Genomic DNA, 21131 nt, shown 5'->3' on the forward strand with positions numbered 1-21131 from the left:
GTCACTGCCTCTGGTGACCTTAGAAAGTCACCCACCTCAAGCTGGGTGTGGTAGTGCACACCTATAATCCTAGCACTTGGGAGGCTGAGGCAGGAGGATTGCTGAGAGTTTGAGGTCAGCCTGGACTACATCCTGAGACCCTGGCTCAAAAAACAAAAAAGAAGCAAACAAAAGTCATCCACCTCAAACTGACATCCAGAGTCTGTCTCACCCGAAGTCCACCCCAACAGTGCAGAAGAACACACTGCACAGCATCTTCAGAGCCCCACAAGAATTAACACATTAGAGTAAACAAGTTTCCCTACCAGCTCTGAAACCTGACATCTGTAAATGATGCCTTGAACAGGAGCCAGGGATGCTGGAGTTCTGACGGGCCGGCTCAGGAGAACTGCATGGTCAGGGAGCCCCACAGAGCACCAGAATCACCAACCAGACCAGCTCCTGTGGCCTGGTCTCCTCACTGAAAACAGGCAGAGGCTGAACACGCAGCACTCCAAGTTCACAAGCCGCTGGCTCAAGGTGGCTTCCAGGAGGGAGCCCCCTGGCCTGAGGCTGGCAGTGCCCCTGTCGGTCCTGGTGAAGAGAAAGCAAAGTGCATCTCTTGGAGCCTGTGACCATGTGCCCAGCCCTACCACCCACCTCAAACTCTGGACCTGGGGACAGTGCAAGGAAGTGAGAAGCTTCTCTGGAAAAAATTCAGAAACGCACTCCACGAAGAACTTTAAAGTCGAGTCACTTGGCAAAAGCACAGTGAGAAGTGGTTGTTTTCTTCCCGTGTGAGCCTCATTTCCACTTAGGACATGCTAAATACATTCCTGGAGCCCAAGGCCTAGAAGCTTTCTCCAAATGGTGAAGGCAGCGATGCCCAGGCAGGAAATGATGAAGGGTGAAAGGAATGCCAGCATCCAGACGGATGGGACAGCTGGGGAGCCAGGAAACCACGAGACCTCCCGCTGCCTCCGGGTTCCCCTGGGAGCCCGTGCTGTGCGGCCACAAGAGCACTCCCAGCAAGCCCCTCGAGAGCTCTGGCCTCCCCACCCAAACTCAGCCTCAGTGAACAAAAGCTGCCCACACCAGCAACACAGTTACGATGGAGGGAATTCCATCCTCCAATTCCAAAGACAAGGAGTGCCTGGCAGCTCTCTGCTCCCAGTCCACATCAGCTCACAATGTCTGGGCCCTGATCATTTCCCACTGTCTGCTGTGACTTGAACTCTGCCAGTTTCTTGAGCACATGGCCTGGCGGTCTGGGCTGCTCGCTGCTGATGCCCGATAGCCACTGAGTGCACAGGTCAGAAACATGAATGCACCAAAGCCACATGGAGAACTCCTGACCATGGCCCTAAAAACAGAAAGTGTGTAACACAAGTAAAAAAATATTTTAAAAAACACAGACAGCATGAGAACCACCTGAGAACATAGATCTCAAGCTGTGGAGCAATGAGGGCAGGCCCTCGAGCACCAGGACCAAGGGGACCCCAAACACGAGCCCAGAGTCTGCAGGCTCAAGCCATGCAGTGGGTGAGTCACAGTCCCAGCTTCTAGGGAAGAAAAGGAGACGAAAGACTGATGGACCAGGGACTGCTTCCATTTCAGCAGATCTCACATGCCTCAGCCCAGCAGGAACGTGGTGAGCCCCCCATGCCCACCCGCGGCAGCACTGTGCAAACCACACAGCCCCTCAGCCCAAGAGCCAGCCTGGGTGTGCACCTATGTGTGTGCATGCATCTGCATGCAAACTCACAATCACATCATGAGAGGATGTAAGACGGGAAAGATCCCCCAAGTATGGTTGCCAGGGGCACAGTGTGGTGACCATCCAAGGAAAAACACACCCACCAAGGGTTCCAGGCCATGGTGGTCCTGAGTGTGCTTCCAGGAGCCGCCGGGTGAGTGCAAAGAAACATTTGACTGTATGTTCCTAGGTTAGAACTGCTCGTGGCTATTAACATCATTCCTGTAACTAGACCACGCACATGTCCTGGAGGCTTGGAGGCTCATGAGCAGGTGTCTTTGGGCTCGTTCTGTCTCAAAGTTTCTTCTTCTCTTCTCTGCACCCCAGCCCAGGGCCATATCCTCCCTGCAGGGACCCAGGGCTCTGCCTGTGGGAGGCTCCTGCTCAGAGGAAGATCAGCCAAACCCTTAAGTCTAGCAGTAGGAGTCCTGGAGATCCGCGTGGGGGATGAAAATGTAGCATCATTCCCAGGCCCACTGTGGCCTCAGCCCCATGCCAGCCCAGCAGAGCTTCTGGAGAAGGCTGAACCTGCCAGGAGGGGCCTGGAATTCCCCAGCTGAGCTCTCATCCCAAGGCCTTGGGAAAACCACTATCCTACTCCAGGCTATGAACATGATGAATTCACACAGATGAGTTTTCTGAAACCAGCTCATGTTTCTGGACCTCTGCTAATAGCCCCATGCCCCCGTTTGACCCCAGCCTTGAAAAACCGCAAATTCACTGGGACCAAAACAAAGCAGATGCCCAGAGGCTCAGGGCAGAACCATCCCCAAAGGCCCAAGCTGAAAAGCTCCCATGCAAAGGGCGACTTGACAGCACACCGAAAAAGGGACACCCCTTGAAACACAAAGACACTGTCATCATAGGACAGCATGGCACTGTGGCCCTGGTCTGCTCCACCATGGCTCTGATGCAGCAAGTGTGACGATGGGAAGGCCACCTCACCTCTCGGGGCCTCCAAGGAGGCTCTAAGAATATCTGCCTGTGCACCTGGTGTGACCATGGCCACCACACTGCCTTCAGGAGGCATCCATGAGCAGGGCTGATACCAGGGCAGCAGGTAGGAGGAGACGGTACAAAATCTAAGCAAATTTGCCAGGAATGGGCAGAGAACGAAGAGAGAACCACAGAGCTGACAAGGAAAGTGAAACCTGTTTCCTCAGGAGGAACAGAACCCACACACAACAAAGCCAGAGAGAAGACTCTGGGTGTGGGCAATGTCCCGGGCACGTGAGTAGCAACCGTCATGGTCACTTCCTGGGCCTCCCGGCTCTAAACAAAGACCAGTGGGAACATCACACAGAAGAAGAAGCTGGTCCAGCTCCGGGCACAGACATGGGCCCAACCATGGGTGGCCAGCTCCTGCAGCTCACCTGGTCTGCCTGCCTTCTGCTCTCCTTGGAAAGCTGAGGGCCAGCCACCACGGGCACCCCCACCACCCTCAGCCTGTTGGCTGGCATTTACTCTGCTGTCTCCACTTCTGCTCTTGTTCACATAGCTGCTGGCAATAGGTCCTATAGTCACACTGAGTCCCTCCCAGCCCCAGCACCCACTGTCACAGGACTCTCTCCCCTCCCCTCCCAGCATCCAAGGACAGACACCCACATCCTCCATGATTCACCTGTGAGCCTTCCACCCACCTAGGCCCCATAGCTGCATGAGCCGCAGCTCTGCTCCACACTGGAATCAGCAGTTCCGACAGCATGCCCCAGTATGCCCACTTATTGAAGGGTCGTTTGCTTTTACTCTTCTATTTGTGTAGGTAGAACTCTAATTTATTACAAAATTAAGAGGATAAATAACTTCAAATTATGCTAGAAACAAATAACACCTATCTGTAAAGATCTGAGCATGTGACATCCATGCACAATCCATAAATCTCCCAGAAAGGCCTCACCAAGTGTGGTCAGTCACCCTCTCCTCACTGGTGTCCCCATAAGCCACCCCACCCACCTCTGTGACACTCAACCATCTTGACTTTCAAGGACACTCGCAAAATTTACTCCTCACGCTGTGTCACAGCCACCAGCAGCTCCCACTTCACTGGTGACTGTGTCCAGCCAACCTGTCCACCTCCCTTCCAAACACATTCAGCGCTGCCTTTAAAACACGATGTTTGGGGGCCGGGGATTTAGCTCAGTGGTTCCACCACCCACCTCGCAAGTGCAAGGTCCCAAGTTTGATCCCCAGTACCAAAAAAAAAAAAACCCACAATGTTTGCCAGGCATGGTGGCACATACCTGCAATCCCAGCACTCAAGAAGAGATAGAGACAGGAAGATTGCCACAAGTTCGAGGCCAGCCTGGGCTACACAGTGAGTTCAAGACCAGCCTGAACAATATGGCGAGACCCTGTCTCAAAATAAATAAATAAATTTTTAAAAGCACAATGTTCAACACCTTCAGCAAAAAGCAGGTGATTCACTTAGCTTGTGGTGTGCATGTGCCTGTCCTTGTGCATGTGCGTGTGCATGTGTGCATGTGCAGTTTATGCACTCAAAACCCTCAACAGCTTCACAGAACCAGTGCCGTGGTCCATTCAAATGACCTCACACGCAGGTCACCGTGGGGCCTCTGCAGCCCAGGTCAATGCCAAGCTCTCCTATCTGCCAGAGGGCTGCGGTGGCCAGAGGCTCTACTCCAAGAATCACCCCATCCTGTCCTTGCACCCCTGGTCAGTGAGGCCAACCCTCCACCTCCCCCACCAGCACTGCGCCCTGCTGTCCATGCATGTGGCCTGCAATCCCTTCCTTCTCCTGGACATCAGCTGCCTCCTGTCCCCAAAGCCTTCTCTCTCTCCCAGCCCTCCAAGGTCCCCCACTCCGACTGAGGTAAGAAGGCAAGCAGCCATTTACACTGAGAGGGGAGAGGACCCTGGCTTAGCTCCCATCACTAGGCAGCCTGGGACAGGTTATACCCTGTGGGTCTCCCTTCCTCAACATCAGTATCATGACATTGTGAGAATTTAAGTGAAATGAGACTGTACATGCAGGGCACTCACTTTAAATGTGAACCTCCATTCCCAAGCACAGCAAATCCAACCCCTTCCCAGGTGGAACTGGGGACAGCTGCAGGCTGCAGCCACCCTGGGTGGAGCCTTCACAGCTCCAGCAGGGGTGGCCCAGCCCAGCTCACCAGTCCTTACAGATAAAAATAGCTTGAGCTCCGCTGAGCCCGGTTAATAGAAGATCCAAGTTAATTTTAGCATCAGAGAACTCAGGAGAATCCAAAATCTCTGATGCCAAGGGCTGAGAATTGTCAGCATGGCCCCTCCTTACACGCAGACATAGGGAAGCAGCGGGGTTACTGAGGTCACTGCTTGGATGCACAACACCGCTCCTCTCTGAGTCCAGCCTTGGCTGGGGGACACTGCTAGGAAAATCACTCTAACCTACTGCAGTGGCCTCCCACCTGCAGTCCACACTGTGTGAGCCTCACAGCACCCCGGGGACCCACACACTCACCCTGGGAGGAGCAAGCCAGGCTCAGGTCCCAACCATCACACGAAGAATCTGAGCCCCGAGCTTCTACTTGGGCACCCACCCAGTACCCCACTGCCTGTCTTGGGTTCCTGCTTGATGGCCACCATCCCATTCTCTCTGCTCTCTGGGTTCTTCCTGCTCCAGCTGAGATTTCTGCTTGCCATCAGGCCAGAGAAGGCAGGGCTGAAGACAGGCCAGCCCCCAGCAGTCTGCAACAGCCGTGTTTTGCTGACTGGGAGGAGGTGCTGCTCTTCCTCACAGCCAAGTTCTAACCTCACAATAAAGGAGCACAAACCTCCTGAGAACAGCAGACACTAAGACCCAGGAGGGCAGGAGTAGCCAGGGTCCCAGAAGTCGGAGAGCAGAGAGGGAGGAGGCACAGTGCAGCTCCCACCACCCCAGCACAGACCTGATGCTGCCCACACCTCCACAGAAGGAAAAGAAACAAAGCCACAAACGTGCAAGAGAACTTTTCTCCTGGAAGGCAGATGCAGGCCTGATAGAAACACCTTTGTGCACTGTTTTTCACTAAACACGCTTACCAAGATAAAATGGCACTTGGAAAACAAGAGTTAATGTACAAAAGGAAAATGTGACTGGGAAGTAAATACACTGCAAGGCCCAGGGAGTGCTGGGCCAACTGACTCGCTGGGCAGAAGAACCCCGCCTTAGCTGCTCCCCATCACAGAGAGTCTGGATTCCAGAGTCAGAACCACACACTTCCTCAACACAGAAGCCTCCGGAAGCCCCGGCCAGCCAGCCACCCGTGATACAGAGGCACTGTCATAACAAAGCAGTAATTGTTCCGAAAGACACAGTGCTGAAGACACTAAATGTGCAGAAGAACACATCCGAAATAGCCCTGTAACATTTCAATAGGAAGGCAACAGATTCTTCAAGACAAGGATTCCAAACGGTCACAGTGAAAATACCTTACTTTTGTGTGGCTCTTCTATGTTTTCCCACTTGCAAGACGTGGTAGGAGCAAGAAAGACAAAGGGGAAAGGAGGAGGCTCCTCCCGCCCCAAGCTCCTAAACTAGAGCTCCAGAGCCCAAAGCCCCATATTGGAAAAGAGGTCCCGGTCCCTCCTGAAATGGTCTCCTGGTTTTCCTGGCAAAGGGTTTATCTGCACAATGTTAGGGACAGTTTTCTTTCTGTCTCTTTGGGGGGGGGGCGCTAAACCTGGACAGCACTGCCTTGAAAATCCCCACTGGATATAGCAGTGATTAACTGGCTTTTGCAGAAAAATGAGACTCTGAAGGAGAAGATGCTTGCCCTGGATCATACACAAGTCTCAGCAAGCTTGGTGCAAAGCCAGCTTGCTGGAGACAGGGCTCCCAGGTAAATAGCAATGAGGGGCAAGCGTGTGTGTGTATGTGTGTGTGTGTGTGTGTGTGCGCGTGCGCATGATGTCAATGCTGCAGCAAGGGACATCAGGCAGGCAAGGCATGAATGGCCACACACCAGCCTGAGAGCCTTCAAGACCCATCGAGTAGGCAGCAGGCCAACCCAGGCAGACAAAACCCCAAACCAACTGCCACAGTAGCCTTCAGGCATCCCAGCCAGGCTCCAACTCAGCAACACTTCTGTGCTCTGAGACTAGATGCAGGAGGGTGCCCCACTCATTGGTGCCTAGCTAAGCTACCTGCATACCCCAGCTACAGAAGGAACACAGGTGCCCCCCGGTGCCCGCCCTGAGGCCCCTTGAGGAGAAGGGGGCAACTGGGACCTCTCTGAACCACAGCACATTCAGGAAGTGGGGCAGCTCTAGCACCTCCATCCATCCTCCGCTATCACCCCAAGTTCAAACACTGCCTAACCCCCACATGGAATTAGAGGCAGCTAGTGTTTCACCAAGAGGTGCTTCGCTCACTTGTTAATGCGGAATAGAAAAGCAGGAAGGGAAGCTTCAGCAGGGGATTTTTCTCCCAAGCTCTGCTCCCTGGGGCAGAGCCACCAGAACAGGGGTGTGCGCTGGCTCCTCAGGCAGGCCAGTGAGTGCTGTCTGGGACACTCTGGGCCTTTCCTCCACCTCTTGCCAAAATTACTATGCCATTCTGGAAACAAGCAAATCCTCCTTGTTGCAGCACCAGAACTCTTCCTATGGGCTGGGCTGGGACTGAATGCACAGATTCAAATTTGGATGGGCAAGGTCCTGACCTGGCTGCCTGCTGCCGAGGGCTTCTCCCCCAGCCACACCCACCTGGGCCCCGCCTAGAGCCCTGCACCGGGGAGGCACGGAGTCTGGACTCCACAGACTCCTGACTACTCATTGGTACTGGGACCTTGGCTGAAGCCGACCCTCAGAGCTGAGGCCTCTGACCTGCCCAGGCAGGAAGGGCACTGTGAGGCCCTGCAGGTAGAGAGCAAAGTGAAGTCCTCAGTTTTAAGCTGACAGCAGATTTTAACCCTAGGAACAGAGCTGCAGGCCACATCCTCCGCAGTACTTCTGAGCCAAAGCCCAGCTGTCTCCATGATGATTCAAAACCAAAATAAAGCCTACAGGAAACATCTCTCTGACTTGAGTGGCTGGAATTCCTCAGCACTAGGGACACTCAGCAGTCTTGTTTCCCCGGCTTTCCCCAGTTCAGTGTGGGAGAGGCCCTCAGGGCTCCATCCAGCACACTAGCCCCTCTCAACATAACAGGTTCTCATCCTACACTAGGCACTAATAGGCAAGTTGCTCCAGCAAACCAGCTTGTTTGGGGGCAACCTACCACGTTAGAGATACAGCAGCTGGAAAAGCAAACCCTTCACACAGAACCAGAAAGTCCTCCAGCTCCCTTCCCTGGGGACTCGTCTGAATCCACCTCCCTTTCCCTCCTTCATTCTGCCGCCACATAGCCAAGCCCAGAGCGGGCCGGGAGCCGAATGGCCACGGCTCCCACGCAGTTCTCAATGGATGGGGGAGGGGTCGCCGCAGCGCTGGCAGAGCACCCTGCGCAGAGTCCTGCCCAGTCGCCCTCTGGGGGCAGGGTGGAGCAGCTGGTCCATGCCTGGGAAAGGAAGTTTCTGCACCCAACGGAGAAGCGAAAACGGTGATTCAGAGACTCTTCTCTTGGCAGATTTGCCCCCTGAAGTGCAGGCATGAGACAGATTCACCAGATTCACATGCGCGCACATGCACACGAACATAGGAGTGCACAGACCCCGAGCGTCCCCTGCACACCCGGACACGCGCAGCCCCCCCCCCCCGTGTCCCCTGCACTGGAGGACACGCAGACAGGGCCCTCAGCAGCACCGACAGCCGGCCTTTCCCCGCGGCATCCCCTCCCTACTGCGCCTCCGGAAACCGGGTCCCGGCGAGGAACGCGAGGGGAGCGGTTCTCCGCAGAGCCTCCGGCCCGGCCTGGCCCCCGGGCAGCGCCACCGCGCGGAGGGCGCAGGCGCCCGGCACTCACCGATCTTGATCCTCACGCTCTGGAAGACCCTGAGCCCCTCTTCCTCCACCGCCATGCTGCGCCGCCGACGCCCGCAGAAGCCGGCGAGACTTGCCCGGAGCGCGCCAGACCTGGGCAGCGGAGCCCGGCGGGCAGGCAGAGCCCGAAAAGCCGGGGCCTGAGAGTCGGATCCGGGTAGCTGAGCCAGAGAAGCGATGCGGGCCCTCGCGCTCTGCCCACAGCGCTCAGCCGCCGGCCCCACCCACACGTCTGGCCATTGGCCGAGGGCATGGGCGGGGGATTGGAGGCTCCGCCCTGCCTCCGCCCCACCGCCCTATTGGTCAAGGTCCCAAAGTGGAGAGGTTGTGTGACTCCGCCCACCATCAGACCCAGCTCCCCATTTGTCGATCCTAGAAGGGGCGGGGTCGGCCGCAGAGGCGGGATGGGAAAGGACAGAGCCAGCGGCGCGCCTAGCGGAGGACGCTGGCCAGCTGAGCGCGCCGACGGCCTCTCCATCAGCGGCCTTGGCCTGGCCCTGGCTCCCTGCGGTTGGTCCGAGCGTCCTCTTGGAGCCCGGCTGCTGCCGCGTATGGTCCCTATCCCCAGGCTTTGCTGGGAGGGGAGACAAAGGGAAGTCTTGGAGACACCTACAGTAACTGCGGGATCCGAGGGATAACTCGCTTTCGAGATTTAAAAAACATCAAACACAACCATAGAGCAGGACAGACAAACTGGCCCAGCCTCAGCCCCTAAAGAGGCTCCACACCGCGAGCAGAGCTGGAGACGAAGGAGAGCTGGGGTCCGCTGGACCTTGCCGCTCCTCCGCCTTGGGCTCGGGGCCTTCCGCGTGCCCGCAAGGTTTAACCCCCGGTGGAGAGGCCTCTTTTCGGACAGCAGCTTCGGGCCCGTGGGCTCCTGTGCAGAGTGCGGAGAGCCAGCTTACCTTCCTTACCCCACCCGACCTCCCTCTGCATGGACAACTCACAACAGTGGCCCTGCTCCCCAGCTGCTGCTCCACCCTTCCTCTAGCTCCATAGCTTCCTCCTGACCCTGCACCCAGGTCTGGAACCTTCATGAGGCCAAACAGCTGCCTTGGGTGATCCCTGAGCAGGTTACAGCAGGGGAGCTTGTGGGGTCCCTGTGGGAGGAAAGACACTAGCACTTGGGGAAACAGATTCCTCAGACCATGGATGGAATCAGCAGCTCCTGTTGAGGGCAACACAGAGAAAAGATCACCAAGTGATCACGTGAAGATACTCTTGTCCCCAAACTTGAGACAAAAATGCTGTGGGTCAGGCCAGGCCTTGATGGTAAAGATAACGGAGCTCTGGAGGAGGTTGGGTCCCCACAGCACCGAAGACGGCCACACCATGGTCAGGGCCATGGAGCAAAGAAGGGAGAGCCTGAGGCTTGGATCGCAGCTATCTGGATTAATATGCCTGGAAATCTGGACTCTCAGGTTCCTCCGGAGCTGTGGGCCTGCAGCAGTGTCTGGTAGGCAGGATGAGAGCACCAGTGGCCCCTGCCACAGGAGCAAAATCTGAAGAATGTCAAATGCAGAGCAGATCAAATTAGCTCAGTGACATAGGCACATTCAAACATGATACAGAACCTAGTGCCTTAGTGAGTGCCATGCTGCTAGGATGGCCCTTTGAAGCTTTTCAAAACCATGTCCCACATTCAGTGAAGTAAAATTCCCAAGTTGTTGTGGCAGAGAACAGGAGGGTAAGGGGCATTGTGGAGTAGGCAGGCCCCTGAGACTGGGCCTGGGCGGCCAGGCTTCAGGAACATCCAGAGAACACTCCAAGGACAAGGGAGTGCTAGTCATGGTAGGACGGGCCGCAGTAGAGATGCTGTCTCGGAATGGGGTAGAGTAAACCAGGAGAGGACAGGTAGTGACATCCATCAGCAGCAAAGCGGTGCAGTTACCTCCATGAGCACCAAGACCACAGGGGCAACCAGAGGTCCCCCCAGCTGCACAGCTGCAGAGATGTCACATAAGCAAGATGCTCCCAGAAGCACAGTCGGGAGTCAGCCAGCAAGACTGGGTCTAGTTTAATTTATAAAACTAAGGGAAATCAAATATGGATATCAGGAAGCTAAAGAAAGTTTTCTCATAAAAATCCACAATGCTTGCCCAGTTTCCAGCGCAGAGCAGCTCCTGAACCCAGAAACTGATGACTACAGGGGAAGCTGGGCCCCTGAGAACTGTGTGCTTGCCACAGATGTCCATGGCTCCCCAAAGTCCCTACAGCCATTTAGCCATTTACCCAGATGATTTTGTACCAGGGACAGGAATCACTTTAGACATTATTATTAGGTATTAGTATTAGTTTATGATCATTATTCTGTGGACTGGGGATTGAACCTGGGGCCTCTGTACTGAGCTACATCCCCAGAACTTATACTTCTTTATTTTAAGACAGGGTATCACTAAGTTACCCTGGCAGGACTGGAACTTTTGATCCTCCTGTCTTACCCTCTCACATGCTGGAATTACACATGTGCCATACTTAGACATTTTGAGGACTATTGGGCTCAGGGCCTGAGATCATAGCTCTGCTTAGGAACTCAGAGGTCATCGTGCCTCTGTCAGAGTGGGGACCTGTGAGGCCCAGCCACCTGGCCCTGACCTGATGGGCCTGTGGTGGGTCCCCCTCCATCTGTGGACTCACTGCAGGACCACTTCCCTCTGCACTGCATGAGTTTGGATGGACACACTTGGCAGCTGTCAAAACTGCATGCTAGTCCTTTGGAATGTGGGCTAACATCCACCCTGATTGGGAAAGCCAAGTTGGACGCCAAGACAGAAAAATAAAAGCAATAATGCATTCTGGGGAACAGAGGTCAGGAGATTGTTTCCTTCACCAGCCCATCACTGGCAAACCAGAACAGATTGCCAACCACTGAACTGAGGCCAGGACAGACCCCCAGGCTCCTGCCCAGGGATGTGCCGTGTGCACGTTCTCCTTGTCCCTGTGAAAGAGTCAAGGCCACAGAGCAGCCCTCCTACATGGGTTCATTGCAGGGCCACAGAGGCCTCAACCACCTCAGCTCACCCCTTGGCACTGGTCAAGAAGGAGTTTTATGGTTAGCAGCTCCTCAAGGCTGCAACAAGACCAGGACTCAGCAGAGACTGGGTACATGGAGATTCCCAGGCTCTTCACGTTGGTGATGTTTTCAGGGCTCCAGCAATTCCAGGTGTGTCAGAACATTCCCTGAAAACAAAGGGCAAGTGATTGCCCCTATACTGGTGACAGGGAAGGAAGCCATAGACTTGGCAGATGCCCTGTGTTCTTGTGGCAGCATGATGTAGCCTTGAATTCACTGCTCTGTCCCCTCTTCAGGGCATGTAGAAGGCAGAGCCCAGAACAGAACTGAAGCCCACACTGTGGGACCTGTGGATGGGAGCTGGTCAGCTGGTGCTGCAGAGGGACACGCACCACCACCCAAAAGCCCTCGAATGGCTCTGGGGTCTGGCAAAGGAGAGCTAGCCACGGGTCATCAACTGGTCATCCTGAGCCGGGTCCAGTGACACCCACCAAGAGGGTCAGTTGGCCCAGTCACAGCTGCAGATGGCACTGCTGGGATTCCTCCTGAGCAGGGCCAGAGCATGATGCCACAGCCCAGGACATCTGCAACATCAGAACAGACCCTCTCTGGCCCCCAGCCAGCACCTGCGCCCACATCACCTTGGTGCACAGGCAACAGGGACCCTGCATCTCGGGGACCCATTCCTGCACCCACTGGAAGTGCCACTGGGTCAGACACACTAGAGGTCCAGTCATCCCTGCTGCACCACAGATGGAGGCGAGACACTCATGCCGTGCACAGGGACGCCAGGGAGACCTGCTGGAGCCTGAGGCTCTCACCTGGTCCTAGGCACAGCCCCATGCTGCCCCATCACTTGTTCTCAGGGCCTAATCAGAGTCAGCAGAGGGCAGGTGTCCCCCAGGCTCATGAAGCCCCAAGGTTGAGAGGCATGTATTACCCACACAGAACTGCACAGCCACCTGCCTGCTCAGCTCTTCGTCCTCAGTTCTCTGAATTAGAGCACTTCCCTCATAGCTACAGTACTAAGAGACAAGAAAATACCCAGGGATTTAGAAAGAGGTGGTGAGTCACTAGAAAGTCTCTGTAATTTTCTTTCATAACTCACTTTTTGCTCTCTGTAATGTAATGGTCTTCTCAAAAATATTCCTTGAGAAGCATTAATCCACTACTGAGTGGATATTTGTTTATTCCTAAAACAGCATTATTAGATCATATATTGTTTATATCTGACCAGCCTACTTCCAAAGGATTTGAGGCAAATATAAAATAAATGACCAGTATTTTAAAGGGCACAATAAGGACTCAAAGAAAATCGTGTTATCAATCATCTAAGTTGTGAAAAGCTACTGCCACAAACAGAAAGCTCAGCTCTGAGCTTCCTGAGAGCCAACTTGAAAAGGGAAATGTAGAGATGAGATATCTTATACAAGTCATATAATCTAATAAAAGGGGAAGTATATCAATTTTTTCAGAAAATACAATAGTTTGGCCAATAAAGCAACACAAAAAGAATTTTAGAGAATTATTTTCAAAAGGGATATTAAACAAGTCAGAGGAAGCTATTTTCACCCTCAAATGGCACTCATAGTGCCTAAAACACAGGTATCTGTCATCAAGTGTTTCTTGGATGAATGGAGTCATTTCTTATGTTGCTTTGTCAAAAAGCTGGGACCATCACACAAGGAAAGCAGCTTTCCCATGCCCTGATGGACCACATGGGAAGGCACTGCAGAGCCCAGGAGCTGAGCAGGTAGTGTTCTGGGGATAGTTTTTCTCATGGGGCAGCTGTCGGGGCATGGCTGGGAGAAGCTGGACAGTGAGTGAGCAGCTGCACGTGGCTCCTTCTGGATGCTGCTCATCCCGGTGCATTGTGTTGTTGGTAGAAAGGCCCGGTACAGCATGAGACCCGGGCACCTTAGGCTGTATGCCCATGCCACATGCTGGTCCTCCTTGGCACAGGGGCCACCTCTCCCGCCTTCGAAACTTGCCCAGGAGCTGTGTGCCTGGACCGTAAGGAGGCCTGAGCGATGGGTCCCACAGACATCTCTTCAAGCAACGCTGGCTTCCTCGTGCGGCATCACCGGAGTACACCAGGCCTGGACTTCCTTGTGGGAAACTTACAGGTTCTAGGGGGCATTGTCTGCTCATCCTGTGTGCCCACCAGTTAGTATGAAAGAAGACGCCAGCTGTGTAGTGGGCGTGCCCATGGCTGAGCTGGGCTCTGCCATGGCTGTGGGCACAGAGAGCCTTTCCTCAGGAATGACTGCATGGTTCCTATCACAGTGGCGTCAACTTGTTACTATTGACTCTAATTAGCCAAATATCCAGGTGCTTTTGAAATTTTGAAATTGCTTAATGAACAATTAACTAGACTCCAAGTCATACCTTCCTAGCAGTGGTAGACAATATGTATTTTTATTTCTACCTAAAATCTCCATGAAATTTTCCCAAAAGGAGTTTAAAAGGAAACAGAAAATTACTTTCAAGGCCCTTCCAGCACTCTAGTTCCCACATCAGAGCCCCACAAAGGGTGATGGTCTAGGGACTCTGGAGCCAAGGAAGTCCCCATTGGCCCATAGAAACCCCCTCCCCCAGTCCAGACTTCTAGAGAAACAGCCATCAGTGCGGCAGGAAGTCTCAAACTGTTCCTAAGCATTGCTGAAATCATACAAAATAGATGCTGTCAATGGCTGGTGAGAGTGGATCCTTCCATAAACCCTTAGATGGAGAGATCCAAAGTAACAAACTAAACGCCCTTCTTGTCTATATACATGCAGTGTCATACAGTGGATTCAGTTAGCTTAGCTTGGTGAGTCATTCATTTATAAACCTTTCCTGCCCACCCCACGGGCAGCTGGCACCCAGGCACTTACTCCCACTCTCACTCCAAGGCCCTGCACTGCCCTCCCTCTGCCTGTGCCAGGTGCAGCTGCTGGGGTGCGGCCAGGGAGAGACACAAGAAGAGGTTCAGGCATGGGCAGCAGATGTGGAGCCACACTCTCAGACCAGGTGCTTCAGGAGACCCATCAGCTATGTGGCCTTGTCACCCCCAGATCTAGCACTGTGTCCTGCACTGCTGAAGCAGCTGCCCCTTCCAGCCTGGAGGGGGTCCTGCAGAGGAGGAAGAGGACAACCTCTTGTGGCAAGTCCTCTGGGACCAGCACAGGGCACTATGGGCCACGTGTGCCACCCTGAGGCAGTCCCAGTGGAAGGGCACTAGGGAACCAGCAGATCTCTGTAAGAGAAATCCCTGCAGGACACTGCATTGGCTGCACTCTGGGATGCAACACCACCCAAATGCCTATCATTCCTTCCAATGGTGGGTGTGAGTGTAACCCTTCTCCCCAGACGACCTGGGATCTCGGTCGGTGGGCAGGGCTGCCCACAGGCTGTGGCCCATGAGCCTGGTCACGGTAGGCAGAGTACCTTGCCATACTGGTGATTCAGAAATGCCTAGAAGCTGGGGGATTGCAGGGCCCAGGAGAAGCCAGTGTGCACTGCACAGGCTCTGCATGCCCAGGGCCGTGCTGTCTCCAGGAAGCTGGTGACCCTTCCAGACCCAGCCTCCTCTAAGCACAGGGAAGGCTCTGGGCAGCACTCTGTGCTCAGTGGCCCTGTCCTGCCAGGTCAGAAGGAGGCCAGCCAAGACCCTCAGGCTTCACACTGTGAGTTTATCCCAGGGTCTGTTTGCCCCCTGCAGGGAGAAGATGTTCTCGTGCTGGCCAGAGCGGGACACACCTTAGAGCCTTCTTCCACAGATGAGTGACCAAATGGACAGTGGTGAACCCTGCAGAGCAAGACGGGACAGACACAGGTGGCTGTAGTTCAGTGGAGGACCAGTGGTGAGAGTCGCTCCCCAAGGCTACTGCTGTGCCGTGCGTGTGCACATCAGTTCTAAATGACGGCATGCCATGGGTGGGAAGGGGAGGGTGGACAGCTGCTGTGAGCAAGGTCAGGAGAAGACCTTAGGGTGTGTGGCACCCTGCTGTGACCTGGATGTGCACTTGTGATGAAGTGCACAAGCCTAGATACACACATGCTCAGACACACACACACTCATGTATTCACGCTCACATCCTGTGCTCATACACATGCTCACACATATTCACATGCTCACACACACTCTTGCACACATGTGGCTGGTGCAGCCTTAGCCAGGTGACTCCTTGCAGAGTTTTGCAGGATGTCCCTGGGGACGCAGAGTCAAAGGGCCAGGAACTTCTCTTGTTCCTTGCAACTGCAAGCGAGTCCACAATCATCTCAGAACAGGAAACTGGTGAGGTGGTGCCGCTCACAGCCCTCGTGGGGAAACCGCAAGCCCTCACACAGGAAGGGCATGGCCGTGTTTACTCCCTCACCTGACAGGGTGTAGCCCTGAGATCAAGAGGCAGGTGAGGTCAGGAAACCACACAGTCCTTCGAGCACCCAACACCCCATGGCTTGCGACAGAAAACCTTGGAGCCGGTGGGAGCTGGCCATGTGGCCACGAGACTCCAGCCACAGCCTGGCGCAGCTCCAGCTGCTGACGGGGCCCCGGGGAACTGCAGGTCACAGGCACAGGTACAGAGTCATTGAGGCAGTCTTCCTCCTGAGCAAAGGTGACGCGGCCTGATAATTAACAATCTGCTCCAGCTTTACTCACACTACTCTGGTGTATTCAATTATTTTACTTTTTGCAGTACGGGGGATTGAATGAACCCAGGGTGCTCACTGAGCTGTGTCTCCAGGGTCTCTCCAGAAGGTCCTGGATGGTCTTGAACTTGTGATCCTCTGCTCAACCTCCCAACTAGCCAGGACTACAGGTGTGTGCCACTGTATCCAGCCATTAAAAATTACTATCCAGTAATTAAAAATTACTTCATTTTTAAAAAAACCTTCAGAACCTACAACTAGGTAAAGAGTTGCTGGTGTGCTGGAGAGGCAGGTGCATGAACCCTGACCATTAAATTATCGGGAATTCTGGTACTCACTTTGCCAGCACATACACTAAATTATCGGGAATTCTGTGAGCTGCTGGTTAAAGAACCATTATTTAGACTCACATCCTCTATGTGTACGAGCCTGCTCCGAGACTCTGGTATGCACTGTGCCATGGGAAAGCCATGCGCAATGGCTGTGTGTCTCTGCTCAGCATTCCCTGGCCCCTCTAGACCTCCCAGCCAGGTAGGCTGGTCAAGATGCTGCCGCTTTGAGTTGGTTCCCCACCCAATTCCAACTGTGAGGAGTCTGGGGGTAGAGAGCCCAGGACCGGGACCAGTGCTCAAGTAGGAAGAGTCCTGCCACCCACTCAGTGAGGACCCTCACCTCAGGGTGAGGACCCCTGGGGACAGCCTGGGCCTTGAGGGTCCAGAGCTGGACACAGGGCCTTCCCCAGCCTGAGACAGGATGTGTGCGGGTGGGACACATGGGATCCCATGGGGCCCCAGCGCCAGGCACAGGCATTGGTGAAATGGGAGGCAGGGTAGGAGTCAGTGCCCAGGGCTGCATCTTGAGCTAATTGCGGACCCACCGCTCAGCCTTGTGTGCAGGTGACTCCCGTTTGCTGTTCACACACTCCTCCCCAGAGACACTGGAAGGAGGCTGCCGGGCTACGTGGCCTCACACGCTCGCAGAGCACAGAGCACTAGTGTCTCAGAGATTCTTCCTCCCGCCACTGACTGCACTGCTGTCCGGGGAGCAGGCAGAGTGCTTACTCCTGCGTGACTCACTCAGCATATGGCCTGGGCCCCTGTCCTGTCTCCGGCCGCCCAGTCCGACATACGCAACGTGGGCAACCAAGGTCCTGCCATCGGAGGCTACAGTTTCAGAGAATGGGCACTGAGTGTGCCCAGGCCACCCATCAAAAGCCAGGGACACAGGGCTTAGGGGCCACTGACCTGGGGCTCTGCTCTCCTCTCCCTGTCTGAGGGGTGGCGGCAAAGGCAGCCCGGCTCCATGTTGCTGCCATTGCCGGCTCCTTGCATTGTCCAGTCAGTCAGAGCAGACGACCCCTGCCTCTCCCTGGAGACAAGTGGCTCACCCTGGGCACCGTACCCTCTTGTCTCTCCTGGCCCAGGTGGCTGCAGGCTGAGCCAGCCGAGGACAGTAGATAGAGCACCGAGGGCTGGCCTGGGGTCCAGGGGCCGTGCCTGGTGCTGTGCAGCAGGAGCCGTGGGGTTCCCGCAGGTGCCCTCTGTGACTCTGGCCCCTTTCAGCTCCCCCAGGCGGGGCTCCGATGACCAAGGTGCCTGCGAGTGAACCGCCTGCCCCTGGCTGCTCCCCTGACGGCCCTGCACACTGAGGCTCTGCTCCCGGTCTCCCCGCTGCCGGGCTCTCTGCCCCAGGCCCCCTGGACTTCCAGCGTGTTGCTGCCCCTGCTAGCTCCTCACCCTCGACTGCCTGCTGCTCCCTGCCCTCCAGGGCCTTTGCTCAGTTGGGAACCTCCCTGATTGCCTCCTGACCCACTTCTTTGGGTTTCTTATTCACACTTGTCACTTTCTGGCCTATTTTGTACGTATCTGATCGCCTTCTGTGTCTCCAGACCTCACTGGGTGGAAACATCTCTTTCCTAGTTGCATCTCACTTTGCAGACAGACGCTCAATGCCTGCAGACTTGAGGCTCTGCTGCGCAGGTGAAGTGACACACTCAACCAGTCGCAAGGACAACTGTGCAGGTGGTAGACGGGGCTGACACCGGTGTTTGCATGTGTGGCTGTGTGGGGCAACACAGGCTCTGCCAGCCCCCACTGTGTGCCATGCAGGGCTTCAGGAACTGGGTCAAGTTCAGGGTCAGGGTCAGGGTCAGGGTCTGAACTTCCTCTCGTGGGCCTGCCCCCTCCTTCCTCTCTCCCTGGCTCTGACTTTGTGTGGATTTTCACTCCTTTACCTCATTTCAGTGGGGGTTTCAGGAGGAGGAAGACGGAAACCACGTTGTGTTCCATTGCCAGGCCACCCACTGCCTCCACTTAGCGGTTTTCCTGCTTTCCATTGTCTTGTTTGTTGCTAATTATCGACTTTTTTGCAGGTCACTTGGGCACCCGCCGCAAACTTGTATACCTGGTACACACATTTTGTGAGTGGACACATCCACCCCGCTAAGTGTTCATGCAGATACTCCTACATGCTGCACCCTCCTCTCTGCTTTGCTTTCTTCCCTTGATGTGTAAATTACTCTAAATCACAACATGTAGATCTGCCTCATTTAAGATAAGTAGTTGTGTGGCTTTCATCCTATAGCTGCACCAAAACTTGCTGAGCCTCCTTCCTATTGATGAGCTTGCAGCTCTTTCCTCTTACAGGAGCTCCCCCAACACCTCCCACACAGATTTCCTTCCCTTTATGAGGAACAACAAGGTGGTGAGTGGCTCTGGGTCATGCAGTCACCAGGCATGACACAATCATACAGGATGATGCTCCGTGCTTTGCCGCCAGAGCTGTCTGCTGGGTCACAGCTGAGTCACTGCCTACTGTCAGCTGAAGGAGAGGACAGAGGCAGCTGGGTGTCTCCTATGTCCACATCCACCCACACTTCTCTGTAGCATGTTTATCCAGTGACCACTGCCAGCGGCTGGGAGGTAGAGGCACCTTCTGCCCCTCACCAGGAAGTGAGGCCCTACACGGTGTCCCGGTGTCCTTAGAATGTGGAGACAAAGCTAGACCATGACACTCCTAAGTGCCAAGGTCAGGTGCATGTGTAGTCACTCCTAAGAACATCAGCAAGACAGCTCCAGACTTCATCCAGCAGCACCCCGAAGTCCGGATTTGAATTGCTTCACACTGTGAATCTTTTCATGATGTTAAGGGTTGTCTCAGTCCATCTTCTATTGCTGTAGCAGAACATCCTCTACAGGATGATTTATAAAGATTAGAGGTTTACTTAGCTCATGGCTCTGGAAACTGTAAGCCCAGTACTAGGTGGCTGTGCATATGTGTGGAAGAGCAGGAGGGCAAGTGGACCCTGGTGCAAAAGGAACTCAGTGGCTGCTCGCTCTATGGCCTCCTGTCTTCTGGGGACTAAGCCAGTCCTGAAGGAACAGCACTGATCCCTCTTCACAGCCTAATTGCCTCCCAAAGGTCCTGCTTCCTCTCAATATGGTTACACTGGCAAATAAATTTCAACCTGAAGCCAGACCTCGTGCTGCACACCTGTCATCTCGGCTACTTGGCAGGCCGAGGCTGAAGACTGCGAGCTCTGGGCCACACGGCCCAACTTCATGAGGTACAAAAGTAAACTAAGATTTCCAAAGTGGCTGGAGGTGTAGGTCTGTGGTAGAGCACTCGTCTGGCATGTGTGAGGCCCTGGGTTCTGTCCCCAGGGGCACACACCCACCCACCCACCCACACACACGCCGACCTGCATCTCAGAGGGATGAATGGTACTGAAGCCAGGGCATAGGCCAAGTGTGCTGTCCCCAGAAGACAACCGCTGGCCCTGCCCTCGCTCTGCTCAGGCCTCAGGTCTTTCTGCCCTGACTTGCTGGCGTGCCCATTCGTTAACTAGTCTATGGCTGCAACTTGCACATACTTCGCTTGGGTTTTTTGTCATTGGTTTTTGATCATATATTCTATGTTTACATAATCAAATTTATTGATCTTACTTTATGGCCTCTGGTCTTTGTATTACACTTAGAAAGGCCCCTTTCTTTGCCCTCATGTCAGTTTTATTATTTCAATACAATACAAGTAGACATTAATAAAAATGTTTTTTAAAAATAGTCTCCTTACTTCTATGAAAAAATAAAGCAAAATTTCATAACAAATTAATTAAAGAATAACATTAATTAGTACACTGTGCACTATCATCTTAAAAGAATGGCCAAAAATTAGAGTACAAGTCATAGACCAAAAAGACTCTTACAAAAAAGAAACAAATAGATAATAACACAAGACTTTTTTTAATGAACTAAGAGGAACTAGCGATATAAATGAAAAATTAGCATACATATTGAAGTATTTTTGAAACGGAATACATAATATGGGGAATTATTAGCACTTCTCCCTACTTCCTAATTCTCTATCTTCTTTTTTTCATGTTTTCTTTAACATTTAATATAAACCATGTGCAATCAATTTTTACTGTATTTTATGGAAGATAGCCACCACAGAAATTTACATAGATTAGAAGGAAGACGGACAGTTAAGGCGGGCCCAGTCTGGTGGGATATTTTCTCAGAGCTTGAAAGTCAGACTTCAGTTGGGGAAAAGGGTTCAGACTGCCAGATTAAGAGGATGTTTTAAAAAAAGCTAAAATGCAGGCCTTTGGGCGGATAACCAGACGCTGGGATCACCGATGTTTCCCTCGAGTTAGTTTCTCAATCCATCACTGTCCGCTTGCTGGTTCATTCTCCTCCGGTAAATCTTCACGTGTCTAGATTTCGGTGTGGACTGTGAGGGTCGGTCAGGGTGAGGACCCACGCTCGGTCCTCTCCGGAAGTGGCTGCCGCCCTCCAGGCTGGGGGTTCTGAGCCCGCACTCCCCCAGTCTGCCCGCTGCAGGTCGGAC

General features: G+C 53.9%; 1 protein-coding gene across 3 annotated transcripts in view; it reads right to left on the bottom strand.

Annotated features, from left to right (window-relative positions):
* The window catches only part of Rasa3 (RAS p21 protein activator 3), a 126403-nt gene that overhangs the window by 69831 nt on the left and 35441 nt on the right, over positions 1–21131 (bottom strand). For 2 of the 3 annotated variants that reach the window (XM_087193190.1, XM_004858478.3), the window contains exon 1: positions 8619–8857. The exons of the other annotated variant lie outside the window; for it this stretch is intronic. Coding sequence is in view for 1 of the 2 variants with exons in the window: in XM_004858478.3 (XP_004858535.1) it covers positions 8619–8673 (55 nt within the window). In the remaining variant the exon portion in view is untranslated. Of the gene's footprint in view, positions 1–8618; positions 8858–21131 lie in introns of those variants that run through there. 3 annotated transcript variants of the gene reach the window in all.

Source organism: Heterocephalus glaber, unplaced genomic scaffold (genome assembly GCF_053883595.1).
Source record: "Heterocephalus glaber isolate CG9 unplaced genomic scaffold, H.glaber_assembly_v1.0 deba00001579, whole genome shotgun sequence".
Taxonomy (NCBI): domain Eukaryota; kingdom Metazoa; phylum Chordata; class Mammalia; order Rodentia; family Bathyergidae; genus Heterocephalus; species Heterocephalus glaber.